The sequence below is a fragment of the Salminus brasiliensis genome, chromosome 1 (genome assembly GCF_030463535.1).
Source record: "Salminus brasiliensis chromosome 1, fSalBra1.hap2, whole genome shotgun sequence".
Lineage (NCBI taxonomy): Eukaryota > Metazoa > Chordata > Actinopteri > Characiformes > Bryconidae > Salminus > Salminus brasiliensis.
Window position 1 is genome coordinate 63,945,432 of NC_132878.1, and position 26,696 is coordinate 63,972,127.

Here is a 26,696-nt window from a genome sequence, read left to right on the forward strand (position 1 = left end):
TGCAGAAGCCGAGATTGAAGCCATTAAACAGCTAATGCACACTGACACGGATGACGCGGAGGCAGCGAACAACCAACCTCTGGGTCAGTAATGGAAATGAATGTCTGCCACAATAAAAAAATAACAGCACAGCTGAACAACTACTGATACTAATGTTAAATATGAATCAGCTCAGCGCTGATTACCACATCTTCATGACTATTCACTTACCAATACAATACAATTTCACAGATACTACTTATAGTAGATGAACACTGTATGGAGAAAAGTATGTGGACATATCTACGTATTGAGTTCAGATGTTCCAGCCACACCCACTGCTAAGCCCTTTTTATAGACAAAACATTACCGGAAAAGGTCATGCAGTCAGTTGAGTGTGTGTTAGATCTAATCTGGACAACTGTTAGTGTCCTAAACAAAGATGGGTTTGGAATATGCTGGGAGAACACTACCTACTAGGCCGCAACAGCACAGTTAAAACAGTACAGTTTGGCGGAGGAGGGATAACAAGAGACTGGGCTCTGCCCCTATAGTTCCGGTGAAGTGTGATTGTAGTGCTATAGCATTTTACAGATTTTGGATAAATTCAACATGAAGGCTCTTTGCTGTTCTAGCATGATTGTGCCTCTTTGCCTTTGTGTCTTTATATTTTCTTAAACCTTACTACAGAGCTGCTCCCCACTCAACCCACAGTTTCAATTATATCAATCCAAAACCTTGTGGAAAGCCTTCTGAAAAGAATGAAGGCTGTTATAGTCGCAAAAGGGGAGAGCAACTCCATGCTAATGCTGTCCAAACCTGATGCTCATATTGAGTTTGATATTCTCTCACTGTGTCTTTCCATGAGTACCACCCTCATCCTTCACTTCTAGTACCACAAGAAATAATTGCTTGACACAAAAAAGTACCTCTTACAGATACAGATCTGCTGGATGAAAGAACTATCAAAAAATCACTCCATGAAAAAAGAAGAAACACAGATCATGAGGACAGAAATATGGCTGATCAACCACATCTGAAGAAGGAAAAGAGATGCAGAAGGTCAAGGACGCAGACGCAGAGGCAAATTATCTTAAGAAGCTGATGGACCTTCCCCTCAAGTAGACTATTTCTGACCAGGCCCTTGGTCATTAATGGAAATGATCAATAGAATGCATTACGAGTGAATCAGTTACATAAGTTTTAATAACCGTCCATACTAAATAAGGTAATATTTGCTGATTCATCTTATTTATATTTGACATCACTTCTTCATGGTTACTGCTGTGCATCAGGTTAACTCATTTTTTTTAGAAAAACACTTTAAATCTATAAAGCAGGAATCCAGCTGAGGAACATGATGGATGGTAAAGCTGAAACTGAAGCCATTAACCAGCTACAGAACATTGACCTGAACATGATGGAAACTGAAGCACCTGGAGAGAAAAACCAAAACTCTCTGCTTTCCAGTCTGTTAACAATATAATATAAGCCTTATGAAATGGAAATATAAATATATAAATGGATAAATAATGTTTTAACAAACACAATTAATATCACAGATTTGATTTTATTATTATTATTGTTGTTATTATTTTATTATTATTATTATTATTATCTAAAGAAAGCCATGTAGGCTGAAACTATATGTATCAACATACTCTATACATCCAAATCTTTGTGGACACCCCTTTCCAATGAAGGCAATCAGCTACTAATCAGGATGTACAAGCACAGGCTAAAGACCTTAATGAACTAATGGACAGTAACCTGGATGAAAAAGTATGACAGATCCCTCAGTAATTAATGGCATAGATCATAATACATTAATGACTCACAAATTACGCAGTTACACAACCTGCTGAAATTGCTGAAATATTAACTACTTTGGTGTTTTGCTGTTTCAGAAAATTGCACCAGACAATTCTGTTTATTCTATCTTTAAAGCAGAGATCCAGTTGATGAATATGATGTATGACGCAATTAAAGCAGATGTCACTGAACAGCCACTGAACATCGAAAGAGACACAACCAACTGACACTAAACTTCTAGGTGAGAAATTATAAGGAAAAGCAGAAGGTATTTTATTTTGAAATAGGAAAACATGCCACAAAGGTGTAAGTTGGTAGGTATAAAATGTTCCATAACTATAAAACACCCTGATTTTTAAATTAACCCTGACTGAGCTTTTTAATTTGAACACATCTTTTATGCCTCAGCTAATCACAGGAGAAAAACTTGTCTGTTCATTTCTCTAATTGGCTGTTTTGTCAAAGCAGATTTTATTTTCATGTTAAAGAAGGAGACAAGATGCTTAAGATTAGAGAAGAATACAAAGCCATTAGAGAGCTAATGCTGAATCGATAGCAAGAAGAAGAAATTAATAAAAATAACTGTGCATCAGTATAACCGTTCAGCATTCGCATCACGGCCAGACTCAGCAAGGCACCGGAAAATACGCAACCTCTGGCTGCTATATGAACCAGGTCTTGTGTAATGCCAGTAGCCAGGAAATAAACTGTACAGGACATGCTTTTCCATCTGTGCTAGGCTAAAAGCTAACTCAACTCTAGCAGCATTTCAGATGAGGCCATTCAGCTAGCCAACAGGATAGCAGCAATATCCAGCTAGACTTGTAATCAGAGCAAAGCTCATTAAAAATATTCACAAGCCCACCATAAAAGAAAATCAGTGTGTTTCATTCTCAGGCAAAAACATAGTGCTGTAGAATGGCATCTGGGCATTTTACACCCCAAAGTCACTTACATACTATTTATACAACATAAAATACTCAATGAATGCATTCAATAGCACCTTTACTAAATGAGACCAATCAGTGACCAGCATTGTTAAAGTAAAGAATTATTATTAAGAGACATCTGAAAAATGATTGACCAAATTTCAGCCTGTGGTGTGATGTCTTAAAATGGTTACTGACTTCTCTGAAACGGATATACAGAAGAAAGAGCTGCCTGTGAATGAAGCTAAAAGCAATCAGAAAAAGAGAAAGACCAGGGAAGGGACTCATGGGTAAGGCAGGAGAATAAAATTCTAAAGCAGACAAGAGCTGAATTAGAAAGAAGATGAAACAGATGAACAGCATCAGAACATCAGCAGCCAAAGGCTGAGAGAGTGCCAGAGGCCAGTGGAGAACTCACCGAGGATGGGGAAAGAGAAAAACACAGCCAGAGGCCTGAAGAACCTGAAAAAGAACACCTGAAACCAACCCCCAATCAGCAGAGGAGGGCAGGAAGAAATCAGGAGAAAGGAGAAATGCTACAGAGAACTCAACAAACCTCTCCTGAAGAAAAGTTTGCTCAGACAAACACCAGAAAGAACAACATCAGGGACACCAGAGAGTGAGAACGTATGAGAGCAGTCAGATGACCTATCCCAGACAAGCGATTGAGTACAGGGGAGCCAATTTAGTCTGACACTGAGAAGATGAGTGCAGCTAGAGAGGAGCCGCCCAGCAATGGCTGAGAGACTCCACAGCTCAGAGGAGTTACACTCAACAAATTCCTTCATGCCATGGAGAACATCAGAGTGAGAGTGAGAGGATCGAGAGACTGCCCTGCTCAGTTCAGTCTTCACTTAGAGAGAAACTTGGTCTTGGAGGTAAAACAGAGATGTGGAGGAGAACGACAGTAAGAAGGTGTCACTGGTGGCAGCGTTTAATAAAGGTGCATGTATTTGTCACTTGTACAGTGTACACTGTACAGCGAAATGTGTCCTCCGCATTTAATCCATCTGTGGTAGTGAACACACACACACACACACACACACACAGACACACTAGTGAACTAGGGGCAGTGAGTACACACACACCCAGAGCGGTGGGTAGCCAACTCCAGCGCCCGGGGAGCAGAGAGGGTAAAGGGCCTTGCTCAAGGGCCCAACAGTGGCAGCTTGCCAAGCCGGGGAATCGAACCCACAACCCTGTTATCGATATCCCAGCGCTCTAACCGCTGAGCAATCACTGCCCCATTATTAAAAATATTAGGAAGATAAAAGAAAGAGTGGAGAAAGACACCAGATGTAGAACTTGAGAAATGGAAGATGGAACCACTGAGAATACACACTCACAACTTCATGAACAATGGGATTAATGGGAACCTTTGGAGCAGCTAGAGAAACACTGCATAAACACCCCCTGAAGAATATAAACAAGCCACCGTAGTCTGCTGAAGGAGACAACTTTACAGACTTGATACAAAGCATCTACAGACCTGATACAGACTATTAACTCCACTTTGATGATACAACCTATTGAATAAATCCCCTAAACGACTACCCTAGAGCAAAAGAGTAAACATAAAAACCTTTAAAACTAATAAAAATCTTCCAGCCTCCTTTATTCAAGTTTCTTTTATTAGTCAGGGTTTTGGTTTTCTAATACAATTTTCAGCTAGGTTTTGGCATACTCTGGCAGGAGGCTGCAGGGAATTCGGAAGCTATTGCTTACAAAGCACAGAAACAGCACACCAAATAAACCTGGTAAATGAGGAAATTTAAGTGCTTATGAGTATATATGTATGTGCTCAGTGCTCTAAGAGCAGGTGTGCACTTTTAAGTAGAAAAAAACATTTCCCACAAAGAGCTTCAGTCTAGGATCATTCATGTGCTTGCTGATGCGCTAAATGATGCTAAATGAACAAACTATTTTCTATGCAGATGCATTGGCTTCTTCAAATCACTGAATCAATGCTGAAATCACATATCTATGCTTTATTATTGATGAAAATAAAAGTTGCAAAGACCAAAGTCCAAAAGTGGCCATTAAAAGGATGAGCTCCATTTAGCTGAAAAAGTAATTTAAAAAAGTAACTGCACAAATGCTACTATCACGGCATCGCTGAGGTGCTCCAGAGTAACCAAATGATCTAGTGATCTAATAGAGCATATATTCAATGGTGATCAATGGAGTGTTTTTTTTTTCTGTCACGCAAATTACACTAACACAACATAAGACGTCTTTACCCAACATGGCTGGTTTCCCAAAGCATCTCAGCACAAAGATGAGTCTTTGATGGTCAAGCAAGCATCACACTAAACACTGTCTCCACTAGTTAAGATGGTCGCAAGTTTAAGATGCTTTTGGGAACCTCCTCTGGGGCCCAGAGGAGTTAAATATACTGGATGTACCCCTTTCTGCCCTGTCTTCTTCTTTCTGTTGAGTGCTGACTAATTAACATGCTAAACTAAATGCAGCTAAAGGGATGTTTGGCCTTTTTGGATACACTATATGGATAAAAGTATTGGGACGCACCTCTTACACACTGAATGCAGGTGTGTCTTTCAGTCCCATTGCCACAGGTGTATTAAATCAAGCCATGCAGTCTGCCTTTACACACACTAGTGAAATAATGGGTGATTCTAAAGAGCTCACTGAAATTCAGCAACAAGTCAGGTGCTGACATTTCTTCCCTCCTAGGTATGCCACCAGCAACTGTGAGTGCCATTATTGACAAGTGTTTAGGAACCACAGCAACAAAGTCTCAGACCATGTAAAGTTACAGAGCAGAGTCGCAGAGTGCTGAGGTGAATAGCAGAGCGAGCTATGGTATTTTGGAAACTTTATGGAAACAGTTTGGGGAAGACCCTTTTCTTTTCCGGTGTGAGTAAAGTCCATAAAGAGATATGTGGGTGAGTTTGGTGTGGAAGAACTTCACTGGCCTGCACAGAGCCCTGAGCTCAAGCCCATCTGACACATTTAGGATAAACTAGAAAGCCCTCTCGTCCAACGACAGTGTCTGATGTCACTTCCCACAGCCATACTCCAAAATCTTGTAGAAAGCTCTCCTAGAAGAGTGGAAGCTGATATAGCTGCAATGAGGGGCCAACTCCATATTAATGGCAAAGAAGTTAGAATGGGAAGTCATAAAATATGGTGTGTTTGGGGCAGTGGATTTCTAAATGCTAAAGAGGAGGAGAACATAAACTAAACAGTTGCAAACCCGAACTATCGGTCAACACCAAACATCGTCCTCACCCTATACTCATGAGTTTCATCACTGTGTCCACCTCATATTTATGTCCCCCAAACAGTGTCACCAAAGCAAAAGATACACATTACAATTTTACACTATTTAAGCTATTTGGTTAAAGAGCAAACAGCTACATGGACCCTGATCTTAGTCCCATCAGAACCAGATTATTTTCATGTCTAAGCTGTACTGTATGAGTCTGATGCAGCAGGCAGAACTATACAGGACACATTAATAAAGGCTCTGCATTTTTAATTAATTGCAGAGCATGGCCGTGCAAAGCCACTTAGGGTCAACTGGTATTCAAGCAGAACATTATAGAATCTTCTAACAAATCACATTTTTACAAGATTATATTATAATTTATTAAAATTTATCATTAGAATGTTTTCTAATTTAATTTTTTTTTACAATTAAATCAAGATAACAAATATCTTTATTTGACAGTTCTACTAAAAATAACTAAAGTACTTAAATACTGAATTACCTTCAGTGGAACCATGTATAATTCTTATGGATTGTTCTTGCTTATCAATATAGCAGGTGGCAGCCAATAAAACATGTTTAAACAAGCACAGAAAACGCATGATTAGACAAACACATTTAATATATGGGTTTAATGAGGTAATATAATTACCATAAGACATGTGAGATCTTTTTTTCCCAAAATATACGAATGGACAACATGGGGTAGGAATGAAAGCTTGACTGAGTTAATGACAGACAACAACAGTTACTGAGCAGTTATTAAACTGTGGTAATTACCCACCATTTTAACATGAAGACGACTAGACTAAATCAGTTAACCAGACAGTCTTTTTCCTTTAATTAGAAAAGAACATGAAACTTGTTCTTGTAATAAAAGATCTTCTAATACTGGGCTGTCTAAAAAGGGTCTTAATGTCGTTTAAGTCAACAGGCTCTCTTCTCAACAGGTTCTCTTTTTTGTAGTACAGTATAGGGAAATGTGTCGTAACTCATAATCGACCATATGCCACAGCTATGGCAGACAGAGATTAGGCTGAAACACTAGAGGATTCCTTTAAGCAGCGCTTTCACGTCATTTTCCCATTGCTGACACACTTATGAAACAGAATCCTAAATTAATGTATTAAGACATTAACGGATCTCGTCTAGGGAGTCTGAGCACTAATTGAAGACTTTCTGGTGTGCAAGAATAGGCTGCGCACCAGTCGTGGACCCCTAATTGTGTTCAGATATCCCCACTGCGGTGCTGAGTCATTGAGATTCTGCTGGCTCAGCATGGGCCATGCACTGGCTCGTCTCCACTTTAAATTCATAGGCAGAAGCTTGCATGGGTGCAAGACCCATAGCTTGAGTCCCACAGTCTCTTCAGCTCATTAGCAGCCTTTCCTCTGAGCAGTAATAGCTGAGCTCCGGCGCTGCTCCCCTCACACACTTTCAGCATTAACTTGCTGCCTGAATATCACACCCAGGGGTACAGCAACACCAATAAAAACAAATGCTAAAGGGAATGAGTTGATTGTTGCAAAAGCATGTGATAAATATCTTGCATTTTGTTCATTATACAGTGTCAGTTGTGTGAGTTGTGGGAAAGGAAATTATCTAAACAAGCTGTGTTCTACTGGGAATAGACAGCTAGTGGCAGCACTTGCCTGTAAGTATTTCATAAGCATGGAGGTTTATGCTATAGAGCATGAAAACCTGCCTCCATTGGTGCCCCCGTGACTCTAGCAGAGCAAGGCTAAAACCTGTTCACGTTCAGCAGTTCGGTCATGCTTTTTTTAACATACAGTAAAAATACAGTTACTGAAATATGGGATCATACTGAAGAAAAGCCGTAGGAAATTATAGAGGATACCCTCTTTATGCACAGTCTGAGCAACTTCCACCAAGCAGACAGTCTCAGAATTGGAAAGCCAGGGCAACACTTTCAACTCATGGTTCTCACACCATTCCCGAACAATGTTTCTGATAGTGGCCATTGCCATTGGGGAATTCTGCTGCCAAGAAGGGGTGGTCCTTTAGGTAGCTCCGGTCTTTGCATGGCCATTGTAGGTGCTTTCGATGGTGGACAAGGGTTAGCATGAGTGCTAAGACTTGTCTGTGGTTATGCAGCCCCATACACAGTAGGGTGTGTTGGACACATTTCTTTAATAACTATCCTTAAAAAGCTCTATGTCTTCTGCCAGTTTAGACCAGGCAGGATTGCCTCTGTTGTCCTTATGAGTTTTGGGCTCTCAACACCCTTTTTTACCACATGGTTTGACCCTCCATGGACCACTGTCGGTATGTACATCACAACTGCTCATAGAAAGCACTCCACAAGCCTTGCCATTTCAGAAATGCGTCGAACCAGTTCTATGGTCATAATGATTTGCCCTTGTCTGCTATGTTCACTATGAGAATCTGCTGTACGGTTACATTTTAACATATATCCCAGTGCCTGACAAGCATCACCATGACGAGGTAATCAATGCTACTTGCTTCATTTGTAGAGCGCTTATAAAGTTTTGGCTCATCAGTGCATATTTGATGGGCAGCCCTAGACGAATATCCAAATTTGGTTTAGCTTTTTTTAGGGTTGTAATATAATCTCACATGAGTCACTCGCTCTTTTTAAACGCACTTCAGCACAAGTCTGGATGTGAGCGTTACACTCCTACTGAGTGAATTAGATCATCAGGGTCTTTGGAGGTGGTGACAGATTTTCTATAGCAGTTAGCCCTGTTATACTGCAGGCCTGTTAGTCATTAATGCAGCAAGGGAAAGGCAGAGAGAGAGTCGTTCTTCTGAGGATCAACATGTTCTTCATACATACCAGAAATATATATACTGAGCAACTGCTGACAAATAATGCGTGATACAGATAAACTATCACTTTCAAACATACAGAAATGCACCCGTACCTGAGTGTTTCAGTCCACTTCAGCTCCAGCTCCAGAGCCATTTTGTCCATTTTGAGCTTCTCCTCCTCTTTGGTGGAGATGAGTTTAGCCTCATGCTGCTGCTTCTGAGTCTCCATTTCTCCCTGTTGAATGGAAAAGCCTGGTGAGTGATAATGAAGTGAGAGAGAACAATCGGCCAGTGTATGAGGTACCCACTGTGACCACAATCATTGGCCATTTTAACAGGTACACCCACCATATAGGTGCACCTGTATGTAGCTGAGGGATTTAAATGACTGACTGTGGTCTTTTCTGTTAGTGTAGACTTTATCAGCCTTCTCTGTACCTCCAACATGGATAGGATAGGGATGGATATGGACCACTCTAGGACCACTGCTGACCAGACTATTGTTTGGGTGGAGGACCAGCCCTGGCACAGCAGTGTTACCAACATGGTAGTGGGATGTAGGTGTACAGTTAGAGAATAACTGAATTTGTTATATGAACATTATGAAATAAAACTTATTTCTAGATATTAAAACATGCTTTAGAGAGAAACTTGCTAACTTATCCGTCAACAGATGAAAACACTTTTACTTGGTGGCTTAAAAAGAGAGTTTCCAGAAATAAGTATAAACCTATAACAACAAAATTTAAATAAGAAATATTAGATATATTGTTCTACATGTAGAATGATTTTGCTTGTCTAGATATAATTTTTTGCAGTGGGGCTGGCGTTTTATACCAATGCCACGCATTACCTAAGAATGCTCCATCATCAAACTAATAGCTGGTTACAGGTGGTTCTATGGTGGTACCTTTCCAATGATGAATGGGAGCTGATAAATTATGCAGCAAATGAGCTACAGTCAGTACCCATTAACTCAGAAAGTGCAGCTACATGGTAGGACATAAATCTCATTATTATGGCTGCGCATTGCAGAGCAACCACTTAGCAACACCTTACTATAGCAACCACCTGGGATACCATAGCCATTGTCTAGCAACACATAAGCAACCCTTCAGTAACACCACAGCAACTACATTTCCATTTATGGCATTTAGCAGACACACTTATCCAGAGCGACTTACAAGGTTACTCGTATTACAGAGGTGGACCAATGTAGTGTTAGGAGTCTTGCCCAAGGACTCTTATTGGTGTAGCGCAGCATAGTCACCTAGACTGGGAATCAACCCCCAGTCTCCCACATGGTGTGGTAGCTCACTGGCAGGTAGTGGAGTTATCTGTTGCGCCACACCAACCAACTACCTAGCATTGGATACCATAGAAACAATCTAGCAACATCGCAGCAACCCCCTGGGATCCAATAGCAACCATATAGGAACACAACCGCAACCAACTATCAACACAATAGCAATGCTTCAGCAAGACCACAGCAACCTAATGGCAACCACTCAGCAATACCATAGCAGCCACCTGGGATACCATAGAACCCATCTAGCAACATCACAGCAACCACCTAGCAAACCTTTAGTAACACCATCGCAACTACCTAGCAAAACAGTTTTACTCTAGTGACCATATAGCAACATACTAGAAACTGCCTGGATGTGAGAACGACTTAACCAGCACAACCGTTCTGCATTTCCATTTTATTGTTTCAATATCTGAATTAAAGTCTTGTTCTCAACTTGTAGAGACACCAACCGACGGATAATAACTTAATTTATGGCATTTTTCAACCTCACTGCCTCACTCACAGATGTCATTAAGCAAGACTTCAAACATTACATGCATTTGTGTATACAATATTTGTACAATTTGTTCAATTAATAAGTAATTCTGTAATTTTTTACACTGCAAAAGGGAAAGCACTGGGATGGTCTTCTATATTTACCACCATCAATCACGCCTGAGATGCACAGAAAGGTAAGCCAGAACAGGAAATAAGAAGCAGTCCCGGGTGCATCCATCCTCATTTGCACCAGAGCGTTGCTCCACACACATTTACACCCTCACACACACTCACACAAATAGGTAGCATTATGCAAGGTCACTGAGAGAGCTGAGCTGGCTGGTCAAGGGAACAGGAAGTTCCAGTATGAAGAGCTCACTCTAATGAAGTACCTCTACCACACCGCCACCAGAGCTCGAGACCCACCACGATCCATAATTCAGCACAGCACCTGTCACGCATCTCACTCCAGCCATCTTATTACGGCTGTCATCAGCATCAGTATTCATGAGAAAATGAGCGCATGACTGACAAGCTGACTATACTTCAGAGCAGGTAGTAATACACTCTGTCCTTAGCCTGGCCTATGGATGACATTCCTAGGATTATTCCAGACAGCTCTGTACTGTGAATTATCAGACCAAATAATTCCCAGCAGTTGGAAGGTCACTGGATTACGATAAAGCATCCAACAACCAAAGCCACCCATAAAACCCACTGATATGAAAGAGTTGACATAGGCATCACTTTATATTAAGGGTCGCTAATAACTGTGTAGTTACACATTAACAATACATGCACTAACAATGTATCTACTGTGATGTCTTCACTGTTACAGATGCATTATTGTAGTACAGCTTCTGTAAATACACATCTATCAGATTCAGTTTTGACTCATGCAATCACACAACTGCTTCTCAATATAGCAGTGACAGGAAAACCAGCAGTGATAATAGATGTATACTTTAGGATACCTTGACCTTGAACAATACTTCCTGAACAACACTGTTGTCAATACCTTCACTTACACTGCAAACCAAAAGTGGCTGTGGCTTAAATGCAGAAAAGCGTATGGGGTGGACTGACTGTATTGAAAATTTGTATTGAATGGTATAAATGATACATTTTGTGCACATCTAGTCATCCATTATGTACTGGAACTGTCCCTATTCTTCAGAAAAAGCTTTCCTTTTGATTCTGGCACCTTGCCATGACAATTTGATTGTATTCAGCCACAAGAGCATTAGTGTCCTGATGTAGGATGATTAGTTCTCCCACTCTAAATCCCAAAGGTACTGGAAGGAGTTCCGTCACTCAAAAGGACACTGCTCTACAGCCCAAACCTGGTTGAGTGCAACTGAATTCATTGGTGTACACCAGTGGCAATGATTAACACAACAGTCACATTTCTGTAAGTAACATTACCTACCGAACCTTAAGAGGCAGTTTTGCTGTTTTTATGACTAATAGATTTATTTAATAGAATTAGCTATCTTCCTGAACAAATATTATTTCTACCATGTTGATAACTTAGTTTAAATTATGGTTGTCACACTTATGATTACAATGGATGACTATTATCAAAGGTTGTTAACTTAAACCTGTAAAAGTAGGAGTGTTCAAGTTCAAATACATTTTTTGATGTGATTTAACCTCCTGAGGCCCAGACTTTTGCTTGGTGTGCATTTTTAATTTATCTTATTTGGGATTAGAAGGACCTAACAAGTAAAACTAAACATAGTCTTTGTGCAGGAAGTCATTTTTGCAAAAAACAATGCTGGCCATATGAGGCCAAAGGGTCAAAGTTTAAAAAAGCAGAAATGTAATGTCCCCATACGAGGATGCATGGTCTCAAGAAGTTGATGTGTAATTTAAATCACGCATGCATCGACTTCCCATGACAAGAGAAGGGTTACAGTTGCTCTCTGTGACTCCATAAGAGACTAACTCTGCTCTGAAGAGGTAAATGTGTGGCTCGTGTTCTGACCTGCAGGGCTGTGAGTAGATTAGTGGTTTCTCTCAGTCTGGCCCGGGTGGCGTCTAGCTCCTCGAGAAGTTTCTCCTGGGCCTCCTTCAAGCTGGAGATGTGTCCCTTAGCAGAGCCCAGACCCTGCTCTCCCTCTTTCACCAGCTCTTGCAGACGGCTCACCTAGAAGATAGTTGAAGAAGTTGAAAGAGATGAAAGAAACATCTGGTCTGTAGTCTTTTGTTAAACATCAGATGAGTAACCCCATGGCAGGCCATGGATGTTGTAGACCCAGGCAGTGGCGGAGCTTGGCTCTATATGGGTGCAACTGAGAAACCTAGGCTAGCTGCAACCTGAATGAGGCCACAATTGTAACATTGTAAACGAAAGCAGTGATTTTGCTAAGAATATTTGAGCTATCATGAAATAAAACGGTCCCTTAACTGTGTTAAGTGGCTGTTTTCCACTAGGAGCTCACTTGCTACTTCCTGGCTACTATTTAAATTAACTAAGTTAACTTACCCTCTTGCACACCTGCTCTCATTCTTCCACAGCCAGCCCCTATTTATTAGTCCTACTGAAATAATGAGAGCTGTTTCATTTCTTTTGATCATTAATATTTGGTCACTGTCAAAGCAGTATCGAAGCATTTTGCGGGACTTGATCATTTTGGCTTCTGGGCTCCCCCTACAACTGGGATGTGGAATTTACTTTTACTCCATCGCAGTTTAGCAGATTGAGCTCCCCTAAAGATACTTAGACATGCATTTCTGGACAAGCCGAGATGTATGCATCGGGCACTGAAAGTGAAACAAGCATGTTGACTGATATGGTAGAGTAATTACAATACAATTATTATACAATTACAAATTTAAATGACTTTTACATGGTTACGCAGTTTTCTGCATGGCCTCATGCCGTTCCACCACAGTTATACTAAGTCAGTGAAGCATTAACATGTCTTTGAAGCTGCTACTTTAAGGTAAACATGCTACATTACCATTCTAACATATTACCCGTATATTGCTATACAAGGCTTATGCTATTATTATATTAAGCCTTTCTCGATATTTGGTCATGGGCACATCTTTCTAAAAAAATAGTAAAATAAAATAAGGGCAAAACCTTTCATTTAGAAATAAGCCAAAGAACAGATAGCACTACACACCAAACGGGTTCTTCTTCCACAGTAAGCAGCACTAGCGGGGAGGAGGAGGCCAGTTCTGAGAGCACGGAGCCTGTTTAAACTCAGTGAGAGTAATGGGACGCTAAACATACAGCACTAAAATTAATCACTCAGAAAAGCCCCCACACCCTACTGACCACTGTACAGCTACTGAGCCACAGAGCCAGCCACTGCTAAAACTGCTCTTAGCACACACAGCTTCTCAGTATGATTTAGGACAGTTACACTGCAGGTCAAACAATTATGGACATCTTGACTCTTCTGGAAATTTTCACTTGACTCACAGCTTTCTGCTGCATTAACCCACAGTTCTACTGCAACAGATCATTTATCAAGTTGAACTGGGTTAATTTCATGTTTCTGTTAGGTTTTAAATCAGAATTTACATGACGATTATGACATTGTTTTTTCAGCACAATAAAATACCAAAACATTGGTCAACTTGGTTATTTTGCCTATTTTTCTGAGCATACACGGTGAGCCAAAATATGACCACTCACAGGAAAAAGAAATAATATTTATCATCTTGTAACTATGACAGGTCTGACTTATATATTAGATGGCAACTGAGTGCTCTAGCAGTGGTGAGTATCTACTGACAGTGGACCAAGGATGAACAAACAAAGAACCAGCGACAGGGTGTTGAGCACTCAAGACTCATCTATGCGGTAGGGCAATAAAGACAGCAGAAAGGCTACTGTGGCACAAACCCTGCTGTGTATGCAACTGCAGTCAGAGTGTCCATGCTAACCCTCTGTATTATCCTCCTGAGACCTGGACTTTTGCTTGGTGTACATTTTTTGGGATTAGTAGGACCTAACAAGTATAAAAACTACACTTGGTCTTTGTACAGGAAGTCATTTTTGTGAAAAAACAATGTCCGCATTTGAGGTCAAAGTTTAAAAAAAAGTTTCATAGTACAGAGAAGCAGCAATGTAATGTCCCCAAACGAGGATGCAGAGTCTCAAAAGGTTAAAATAAAAGACATGACCATTTATTTATTAAAATCCTTTGTATAAAACTCCAGTGTGAACAGCTTTCTCTAATGAAGCCACTCCGCTACTTTTGAAAAGTTTGACAGGCAGTATTTACGTATATAGCTACAGAGAGTATAATCCTCTACACCAGAGGTAGCAGACTCATTGAGGTAATGGGCCATCGTACATACAGAGCAATATCAAGGGAAGCAGATTTTTATTGGAAAACTCATCACCGTTCACTTCCTCTGAAAGAGGCATGAAGTTCTTAGGTTGTTAATGGAGAATTAAATCATTAGCACATTTTGGCTAAAAAGTACAAGTGGAACAGCTGCCCACTGACTTACAAATGACAACTTTTTATGACAACTGGGCCACTGACTGACTAAAACTAACATGAACTTTCAGCCTCTGTCAGAGCTATAAATTACTGAAATAATTCTGATTAGTTCTGCCTGTGTCTGCCTGTGTTTGACTGACTGTCTGACAGCAAAAAAATATATATAAACTATAGATATATGTCTCCCTCATATGCCTTTGTTAGACTCTCTGATGTCCCAGCCCCAGCTGAAATAGAGATTCTGGTTGGTTAAGCCTATGTGTTTAACTCTCTGTTGTCCCACTCCTGAGCTGAAATAGAGATTCTGATTGATTCTGCCTATGGGTTTAACTCTCTGTTGTCCCACTCCTGAGCTAAAATAGAGATTCTGATTGATTCTGCCTATGGGTTTAACTCTCTGTTGCCCTACTCCTGAGCTGAAATAGAGATTCTGATTGTATTTGCCTATGTTGTCCTAACCCCAGTTAAAATAAAGATTCTGATAGGTTCACTTTTTGAATTTGACTGTTGTCAGAACTATCTCCGTGTTCACACTTACAGGTCAGTATCAGTGTGGTTCAGAAAGAGTAGATTTCCTTTAAATAAGCAGCTAAAAAGTCTCTAGTGAGAACGTGGATTCTCAAGTTATTTGGGCTGGATTAGAACTTTTAACAGTTCAGTTTCACCCCACGGGCTGTATGTTTGCCACCCCTGCCCTATATTATTGAGAACATCATGCTCTATACAGAAAGGTAGAGGATGTGGTTTTGATCTCATGAATACTGTGCAGTAAGAGCTCCAGGTGAACAGAGGAAGGAACTGGAGATGTTCTCACCTCACTGTTGGCCATGTTGAGCTTGGCGGTGAGCTCCTCTCTCAAGCTATCCAGCTGCTCCCGCAGACGCCTCTTCTGTTCCTCCAGTGAACTGCGCTCTCTTTCAAACTGCTGCTCCATCTCCTGAGGAACCAGCATAACAACGCTATCAGAAACCGCACTGGATAGGTCATCAAAAGTTAGAAAGGGCTGTGTGTCTGTTATTTTTGTCAGCGGTTTTGAAAGACAGAATAGTCATACACCATACCATATCACTGTAGCAAAGGTATCAATCACTGCAAAGGTTATGCAGAATTTAATGAAAAATGTGATTTCAATGTGACACGTTAACATGGTGCCTCTGGGAGAACGCTTAATATCTAGGCAGGAAAATTCAAAAGTTTTCTTTTCAAAGACAATCTGTTTCATGTGAACAGATTAATAAATGCTGCATTCGATGATAAAGGTGAGCCCCGCTCCTGAAACACAATATTAGAAAAAGGAAAGCAGAGATATGAATTATGAGTGCGGTGACATTTTTCATATGGATGAGGGTCTTTAAGAGTGTCACCCACACATGGATATTTCTGTCAAGGGATTGACGCCAGCGCTGCCATGTGCATGACTGAGGTGTCACACAGTACAGCAAGCAGCAATGAAAAACCTTCTTTTCAAATCTGAGAGACTGAACATCTGGTTTCATGGATACTGGGTGTAATGAAAAAGCACCTGTATAATTATTTTAAATCATTGCCTTTGTACGGAACAGCAACTGTAATTACAATAATTACAATAAATTATAAATAAAATAAGTGCAAATTATTCCAGATTTACATATTGATGCAAATACACGGTGCTGACATTAAGTGTTGGTATAAATTATTGCAAAACACAGCAAAGTGGCATGTAATTTGGGCATTTAGCCTCTGGAGAAAAGCATTCACTGAATGCAGTGCTGTTCGAAACCTTCTGTTAAGGGGGGAATTCAAAGGAATTCCATAAAAGTCTCAGCATAATTCAATGGTTGAGACGTTAAAAAAGTTGTCCGAGTGAGTTTGGTGTGAAATGCTGCATTGTAGAAAATCTTACAAGCCCAGATTTCTGCACAGGGGTGATAACAGGAAGCAGAAGTGGCAAAGTTTAAACATTTTCATAGCCATTTTATTTACTATCTTAAACCACCAGTAAACTGACACACCTCCTCTGAGTTTTATGTGTAATGTTGATAATGATAAAATAGTGGTAAATCTGAAAAAATAAAATGGAACTATTTTACCACACAGCACCCTGCACATAGCCTTCCACCGTGAATGTGTTTAGGTCAAAACCTTCTCAAAACAAAGTCTGATATTCATAATAGGTGTTCTGGTGTAATAAAGTCCATTGAATAAACTCTTAAGACATCTGCTTTCATTCACCACATTACCACCGTTTCTCTAGATCGGAGTGTTTCACGCCAAACCCTTCTAAATGACTTTGTTTACATCTGAATTCAATTAAATTTTAGCTATATGGCGCTTTTTTACAACAAATGTCACAAAGCAGCTTTACAGAGATCCGGGTCCAAGCCTCTTTTTAGCAAGCTAGTGGCAACAGTGGCAAGGAAAAACTCCCTCAGGCCGAGAGGAAGAAACTTTGAAAGGGACCAAGACTCAAAAGGTCCTCAGGTCGACACCGGATTATAATAAGCATACAAACAACCATTTATTCATTAAGAAAACAAAAAAAAACCTTTAAAATCCCCCTTAAATCTGAATTCACTGCCGGTAGTTGAAATTTTAAGGTGTAACCCACATTATCGCATCCGCACTCTCAGTGAGGCTGCATGTTTTAAAGAGTAGAATCAAAAATGATTGTGCTGTCCCCATCGAGTCAAATCCAAACCATATGCTTTTCTATGCAAATATGTACAGATTTCTTAAAAGCACAAAGAGTGAAGGAGCGCTCCACTTGTAGAGGAGTAGACATGTCAGAGAGAGACCCAACGTAAGGCTGATAAATAATTGATGGTTCGCAGGCCTGCGCGCCGAGTATAGCAGGCGAGCGTGCATAATTCACTGCATCCCAAACTTCGAAGCACACAAATATGCAAATGTGACCTCATGCATGTTTTATAGAGCTGCATCTATCAGAGCCGACGTGGAGTGAAGAGAGATCTAAACGCAGGCCGACCCCGACCGAGAGCTCTTGGCGCAACCCTCGTCCGAAGGGGGGCAAGGCAATGATCTCTAGGCCTCATGCTGTTAATCTTTTTCTCCATGAAAATCCTGCAGCTTTCTCTGCAGAGAGGATAAGCGTTTTGAGTTGCTTAGTCTATCTACTGGAGGTGCCCAGAATAGTTTCTTCATGACAGAAAAAATGTAACACTGCTATAACTAAAGATGGTCACAATATAGCATAGGTTTCACAGAAAGGTTGGTTTTTCTTGTATAAGATTCAATGCACCAAACTAAAAAACGTTGGAGCCAAAAAAAAATCTCATCATTATGGAAAAGTCATTTTTCATATGGAAAAGAAGCAAGAAGAAGAAATTAGATCATTGTTAAAACAAAAAAAGCCATAGTAGGCTAACATCCAATTTCCACCTGTAGGTCCACTTGTAAAAGTAGCACTGTTCTAGAAACACAAAAGTTGGTGAGCTCATGGATGAGCTCATGAAAACGCACTGTGACGTAACGGACTGTGTGAGTGATATCCTACTGCCATATTGCCCACCCCTTCTCCCTTGGTTCATGTTTTGCCACCGAAGAAGTGACTCACAGCCCTGTTTTGGACGCGTCTGACAAACCGCCCAATGCTCCTCCTACCAAGCCCAGGGGGACCTAAAAAAGGAGAGCGAGGAAGAGGAGGAGCAGCCCCAGGCCGGGTTTAAAATAGGCCGCCGGAGTGCTCGTCACACTGCTTCTGTACACGGTGGTGAGTCAGCGCTGCGCTCCAGCGTAAGCCTCTCTCCTTCATTATTCATCCGCTCCTCAATTTTTTACTCGGCATTTCCATTTCTGAGAGTGGCGGCCAGCACTGAGCGCCACGCCGGCGATAAGCCCAAAGCCGCTCAGTTCTAATGAGATTCAGTGTTTAGTGCTGCTGCCCCATCTGGGACATCACCCCCAGGCCCCCTCTCTGGAGGACCAGGCCCAGTATGCCTGCAGGCGATAAGAGCAGAAAGGGCCACTGAACATAACAGGTGAATCTCTAATAATAAGCCGTCACTGCACTAGTCTAAGCCTCAGGGACCCGGACAGGTTTAAGTTGAGCAGAGACAGGAAGCTCCCAGATTCGCTCCGGCTATGTCTTAAACTGTGCCCTGTTCACTGGAGCTGCATTAGTAGGTCGACAAAGTTTTATGCAAAAAAGAAACAAACAAACAAAAAAAATCTATATACAGTGGAATGCAAAAGCTTGGGTGCAGCTAAAAAAAGATCTGAATTCTAAAAGGTTCAGGGTTAAAGACGATGCATTTTATTAATATTTTAAGCACACACACACACAAAAAAGAAAAAGTTCCCAAAGCAGCAAAAGTTTGAGCACCATGTAATGGTGGTCAGTAAGTATGACACACTTTTTGTAGCCAGCTACAGAGTCTTTAAGCTCTTGTTTGGGGGACGGATGTTGGCCCATTCTTCCTAGCCTATGGATAGAATGAATTGCAAGCAACTGTAAACTGTACTGAAAGAAGTGGATAAAAACGTGACCTACAGCTACATTTGGGGAATGTGCAATATAGCTTGAGGGGTGTGCGATCAGTCTCCGTAAACTGTGCAAAAGTGACCCATAACAGCAACTAAAGAATGTATGAAGTGTAAATGTGAAGTGATTAAGTGGATTAAGTGTTGTTGTTTTTTTAAACAATTAAACAACACTTAATCCACTTAATCGCTTCATGATGTTCATTTCCATTTCCAAACAGAACTGTGTACCGTATTTATGAGAAATCACTTGATGTAAATAGCACACACACAAAGCTGCAAAACTCACACAATAATTTGTGGGCTTAATTTGTGCTAAAAAACATTTGTGAAATAAATAATGTAAATGCCAAGGTGCTTTTGTTTTTGCTGAGCTGTAGCTATGAAACATCAAACGCAGGGCAGCAGATACCAGTGGAGTGACAGGGTGTGATTTATGGCTTTTTCTTGATTCATTATATTTGCCAGTGTGATTTGTCTCCCTCCTTTACGAACATAAATATATCTATTTCAACATGCCTAACTTTATCAGAACAGCAACAAGAACATCAACATGAAAGGTTTTCAGATTTCTGTCTGTTTTTCGGAAGTGCTTTTACTAATGTGACATGAGAGGGTTTTATTCTCTTGTACAGAGCTGATTGAAACTCAGTCCAATTTGCATAACTGTGTGGCATTTCAGTTAATTGCATGAATTGAATTAGCTGAATAGAAATCTGGTTAGAGGTGTGGGCATGACGTTTTTCTTATGTGTTTCACAATGGAATGGGAGTTGAGGACAAATCATAGTATTTTATGTATTGTTCTCTTGACATAGCGATTAAAGACCACTCCAAACCCACCTTCCATGATTCCAACAAGGAAGGAGAAGAGTAAAGACTGAGAGTACACATACACCGATACATATACACAGTCAATCTGTTAAAGCATGAGTCAGTGTTTGTGCTCAGATTGTCGTTTTCCCATTAGATCTAGCTGGGGTGACCTGAAAATTAACTTCCATTTGTGGCCAAAGTAGCTGCTAATGGCCATTGTCTGTCCGCTTCGTTGTTTAGAGTAAAGCATTTAATTCACCCTTACTCATCAAAGGGCAGTACACAGACTGCTATGTGTGATATCTAATTGCTAATAGATGATAGGGTTTGTGGACGCTTTGGAGCGTGATGTGAGGCTCTGTTGGCAGAAGCGTGGTGGAGAGACAGATGACAGATTGCGTCTTGGCTAGGCCAATCACGCACGGCTTTGTGGGCTCCTCTTTTCATATGCTATCAGCTGAAGATATCAAAACAGACAGGCTAGTCGTGTCATTTGCAGCTTCTGGTCTCATCCCAACAGATGAGAAGGAAAAAGTGTTTTTTTAATTAGCATATGGAGTGGTAAATCAATGAGAATAGTGTGTGTGTGCAGCTTGCAGTGATACTTCTGTCAGAGAGGGGAATAAGAGAAAAAATTGCTTGTTTTTTAATACCTTTAGTCATAGATTTGGGGAGGGTGGGACCAATCATAGATCCCCAGTGATGCCACAGGCATCTGTGGTTGGTCCAAGAGGGCATAACTTTTTGTGTATTTTACAGTACTTTACTTTATTATTTAAATATAATAAAGTGATGTAATTTGATCAATTCCGTGTATGTCAGAGGTTTATTAGTGTATGTCAGAGGGAGATCAGTGAATGTCAGAGATTTTTAGCAGTGTATATGAGAGGTCTGACGGTGTATATGAGAGGTCTGACAGTGTATGTGAGAGGTCTGACTGTATATGTAAGAGGTCTGACAGTGTATGTAAGAGGTCTGACAGTGTATATGAGAGGTCTGACACTGTATATGAGAGGTCTGACAGTGTATATGAGAGGTCTGACTGTATATGTAAGAGATCTGACAGTGTATGTAAGAGGTCTGACAGTGTATATGAGAGGTCTGACAATGTATATGAGAGGTCTGACTGTATATGTAAGAGGTCTGACTGTATATGAGAGGTCTGACAGTGTATATGAGAGGTCTGACAGTGTATGTGAGAGGTCTGACAGTGTATGTAAGAGGTCTGACAGTGTATGTGAGAGGTCTGACAGTGTATGTGAGAGGTCTGACACTGTATATGAGAGGTCTGACAGTGTATATGAGAGGTCTGACTGTATATGTAAGAGATCTGACACTGTATATGAGAGGTCTGACAGTGTATGTGAGAGGTCTTACAGTATATGTAAGAGGTCTGACTGTATGTGAGAGGTCTGACAGTATGTAAGAGGTCTGACAGTGTATATGAGAGGTCTGACAGTGTATGTAAGAAGTCTGACTGTATGTGAGAGGTCTGACAGTGTATATGAGAAGTCTGACAGTGTATATGAGAGGTCTGACAGTGTATATGAGAAGTCTGACAGTGTATATGAGAGGTCTGACAGTGTATATGAGAGGTTTGACAGTGTATGTGAGAGGTCTGACAGTGAAGGTGAGAGGGTTGACAGTGAATGTGAGAGAGTTGACTGTGTGAGAGGGTTGACAGTGTATGTGAGAGTTTGACAGTGTATGTGAGAGGGTTAACAGTGTATGTGAGAGGGTTGACTGTATGTAAGAGAGTTGACAGTGTGAGAGGTTTGACAGTGTGTGTGAGGGTTGACAGGGTATGTGAGAGGGTTGACAGTGTATTTAAAAGGTTTGATCGTGTATGTGAGAGATTTGATAGTACATGTAAAAGGTTTAAAAGTGAATGTAAGAGGTTTGACAGTGTGTGTAAGAGGTTTGATAGTGTATGTGAGAGGGTTAATTGCATATGTAGTATGGATGACAGTGTATGTGAGGTGGTTGACAGTGAATGTAAAAGGTTTGAAAGTGTATGTGAGGAGTATGATAGTGTATGTGAGAGGGTTGATAGTGGTAAAGAATGTGTGAAGAAAGATGTCGATACTACTCTCTCTCTCTACACACACACACACTTTGGGAAAATCTTTATAACAAATTCTTCTTTTTGGAAAATAATCTATCGAAACCAGTAGGGCTGTAAGAAGCTTTTCTCCCACTGTTACAGGTAATCCAGCAAGCATGTCCAACACCATACATCCACAGATGCTTACACACACACACAGCACACAGCTCTCCTCTCCAGCTTACTCTCATTCCTGGGCCCTGGTCACAGTAAAAGTTGAAGAAACTCTTCATGGCTATAATCACTTTTCGCATTATATTTTGAATTGAGTCCACTTTATGCTGAAGAGTTCTTCTGTTGATTTTTCAAATTTCTTTACCAGTTTCGTCATTGCTCATTCCTGCTTACCAGCTGGGACTCCCCCATCACCTAATAGCACCAGCAAAGGGAAAGTAAAGGCTAGCAGATGCTTCCAAGACACGTGTAGCATGACAGAAATGATTGTACAACAATAAATATAATGGCAGAGCTGATCAGATAAAGGATACACATGGCTACCAGATTAAGCAGATTCTATAAAGGTTTGTTTCAGTAAAGTATTCGGACACAGTCGATCGTCAGTGCTTTGCTCCAGTGGCCTGACCTAAACACTGCTTCCCTAACCTCCACAATAAAACCATATTTCTTCTACGCAATCTGACCCTAATACACAAAACAGAGCGGGTGATGCAGACTGATGCAGACTGATGAAGTTATCTGCAACATGGAAGCCTAAGAACAGCTGAAAAGACTAAAAGCTAATGCTAGGGTGACTACAGCAAGCACTGATGTGCTTATCCATGGCAAGGAAGCAAAACAAGGCTGGGTCAGACTATGCTATGTTGCTGTGGGCCGTCTTGGTGATGAAACCAGTCAGACAGTTTTTTCTTATTTGTTTTTTTCCACCATAAAAGGAAAATCAGCATGTTTAATTTTAAGGCAAAATAACAGGGTTGTAAACAAGCTTGACGAATCACATCTGAGCATTCCTCTCTTCTGAACCAATGTTTAAGTTCTTACTATTTGTACATCAAACAACAACTTACAAAACTTAATTATTTCATTCTTTGGCATCTTTAAAATGTCCCTGTATTCCTGTCCCCAGCCACAGAGTCGCCTCACTGAGTATATGAGATGTAGGTCTCTAATAAATAAATAATAGATTAAAAGTAAATATTATCTTGAATATGCATTGCACATATTTTAGATCACTCTTCATATCTCAAGGAAATAATTACAGGTTAAGCATAAATTTCAGGATGAAATTTTAATTTTAATTTGAACGTTAAACATACAGATACAGATGGTGCTATTGCGTTACACCTCTCGATTAGACACACCAGCTATGAGGAAAAGGCCCCTGTTGTCCGACTAAATATGCACTTGCTAAAACCCAAATTGCCCGAAAAAAAATCAATGAAGTCAATCAGAAGGAAGTAAAACACAGTACTGAAACAGCAGGATGTAAGAGATGAAAGCCTGTGTGTGTTTTTGTGTGGGCCTGATATCTTGCTAGTAACCTTGCCTAACAAGGTCTAATAATAGAGCATCCAGCACAAAGCAACAATAAAGTTTGAGGCCATGCAGCAGCCTGGACTTGTCTTGTTTCTCTGTCTCTCTCTCTCTTTCTTTCTCTCACATGTGACAACTAGACGACATGCTTCATGCTCCAACCACCACAGTAAGGAATTCATGTCATTTACAGTGATGGACACAGTCGTATGAAATGCTCTCCCATTCTGCTGCTAACGACATTCTGCTCGTGCATCCTCGTAATGCTGTTTACATCCAGGCCTGATTGATTGCAGCCCAACCGCTGCCAGAGATCTTCTGCTGGAACAGATGAAATAAAATACAGATGGATTTCCTTTCTGTACAATGAGCTGCTGGTTGTTTCAACATTTAACTTCTTTTTAGAAGTTCTAGTCCACGTTCTTTCCATTTTCCACTTATACTGCATAATTTTTTTTTAACCCAAGAGACAGAGTGTTGCCAAAGTTCACTCCAGCGAAAGAGGAATAAGTTCAAACCTCAAACGTAAGAATTCAGAATTCATTCAAATCTTTGGCTTTGTGTTAATCCTCATATTTTTAGAGGCCTCTCATATAGGATGTGTATTTTGTTGACTAAGCACTGAATTACTCCCATGCCAACAGCAACACTGCAATATGTTCTGCACTTCTGCCTAGACTACAATGTCTACACTCTGACTGCTTCAGTGAATGGCAGTCTCTTAGTCTGGAACCATATGGAAAATAATGGTGGTAAACGGCTAAACCAGGACACTCACAACAGAAGGGAAGGGGGTAGAGCATGGAGTGAACTTTTCAATTGGAATGCCTGCGGGTATGTTAGCTAGAGTGCGCTAATCAACAAGCCATGTAAACTTGGCTTTGCCTAGAAATAACTTACTTAGGCCCACTGTCCCACCATGGCACCTGACATGGCAAAGTCCTCCACTGTTTCTGGTCCTGTGTCAATCTCTCTAGATGGTTCCAGGTGTACTCTGTCTCCTTTATGTCTGCGTGGAGGTCCCAAAGGTCAGGCGTTTCTTGGCTGACCTCAGTTTCGCTTCCCTTGGGGATTCCACGTAAACGCCTGTTGATGTCGGTTTGCAGAGCGTGTTCCCAATCCATCCCCATCACCTTCTCTTGATTTCTTGCTTGGCAGGAAGCTGAAAGGAATTCTGCCAAAGCTCGGTGCTGCTGTTCTTGTCTGGCCAGTGGATGCGGAGGATTCTTCTCAGGCAGCTGTTAAAAAAAGGTCTGCACCTTTCTAAGGGAGGTCTTGGTAGTCCTCCAGGTCTCTGTTCTAGAAAGTGAGACTGCCTTCACATTTGAGTCAAACAGTCTGATCTTCTTGTATGTTGTTGGCAGGCAGGCAGATTCTGATTTTTTCAGCAGCAAGACAGCTGATCTGGCCTTGCCAATTCTGACATTAGCATCGGTGCCACCTTACCAGTCAACAGTATTCCTCAGGTAAGTGAAGGCCTCCATCTCTTACAGTGCTTTAGGAGCTTAGTTTTTCCTTTGTGGATCTGTTTCTTTGTGGATCTACATCTGTTTCTGGTTTTGGGACAACAGTGCTAAGTCATCAGCAAAATTCAGTCAACCAGCTGAGAAAACATTGTCCACTGGATGCCGTTCTTTCTGTGCGCTGTTTGGTTCATGATCCAGCCAGTGACCAATACGAACAGGAACGTGAATTTAGCATGGTATCACCTTCATTTTAAGCTGTGGTTAGCTGTGTAGCCTTTAGTTTACTAACTAGCTAGCAGACGAAAATAATGAGTATTTTGTGTCCACTCACTCACTCTTCAACCCTCGCCCCTCCAGCAGTTCATCTAATCAACTTCACTTGAGCTAATACTGAATTCATCAACTGGCAAATGGGTAGCTTTTGATCTCTGATGAGTTTTCCGAGAGCTAAGCTGCAATTCTGTGGCATCACTTCAACATGACGGCACACATAAACACGGACTAATGGTGCATTTTAAGCTTTTAGAGAGACTTTATCTTTCTTTTCTTTGTAGGATAAAGATATTTCACAATGATTTCGCTACGGCGAAACTGGGATAATGAAGTTGTTAAGTCTTGCAAGATTATTTAATCAGGCTGTGTGTATAATTATTAGCACTATGCTTACAGTGAATGCCATAATTTTGCACGGCATCTTTTTACATCATTTCATCACTAAACTAAACAACACTTTATATGCTTTTTATGTACCTACAGCATCCAAACAGGAGCTAGATTACAGTGAGCATCCATTTTTTCCCAAGCTTCCAACCAGCTGGAGAGTGGGTAGGTGGGTAATGTGAGTAGTAGGATGATCAGAGTTTGAAAAGTATAAACTCCCAGCTGAATGCAACAATTTATAGTCATAGAAAAATCCTTAAGCTGGTGTTGAGGATTGAAAAATGGCTAGACTCTATGAACAAGGGCTTGCTGAAACTGGTATTGAAACCGGAGCAGGACTTTCTACACACTTTTTCTGCTGATGATTTTATGACAATTCCTAACACTGAAGAACACAGTGACAGCTGGTTGTCAGCCTTTGAATTGTAATAAAAAAGAAGGAGATAATAACAGCACTGTCATCTTTAATTTGACCATAAAAGTGTAATTATTTTAGTAAGCAAAAAGAAAACTGTCAATGTCACATAAACATCCATTTGTACAAGAGCTGAGGCATGACCATGGTTATCCTGAGCCTTAAACTTGTTTTGTCTGATGTCTAAAGCCTATCACTGTGGTCTGAGAATGGAACGGAACATGCACTATAATATATGCAGCATTTTGAGGCATTATATCTGT

General features: G+C 40.7%; 1 protein-coding gene across 5 annotated transcripts in view; it reads right to left on the reverse strand.

Annotated features, from left to right (window-relative positions):
* The window catches only part of fam184ab (family with sequence similarity 184 member Ab), a 146,117-nt gene that overhangs the window by 60,304 nt on the left and 59,117 nt on the right, over positions 1 to 26,696 (reverse strand). For all 5 annotated transcript variants that reach the window (XM_072686274.1, XM_072686310.1, XM_072686293.1 and 2 more), the window contains exons 7-9: positions 15,818 to 15,940; positions 12,522 to 12,683; positions 8,859 to 8,980 (exon numbers count right to left, since the gene is read on the reverse strand). In XM_072686274.1, coding sequence (XP_072542375.1) covers positions 8,859 to 8,980; positions 12,522 to 12,683; positions 15,818 to 15,940 — 407 coding nt within the window. The remainder of the gene's footprint in view (positions 1 to 8,858; positions 8,981 to 12,521; positions 12,684 to 15,817; positions 15,941 to 26,696) is intronic.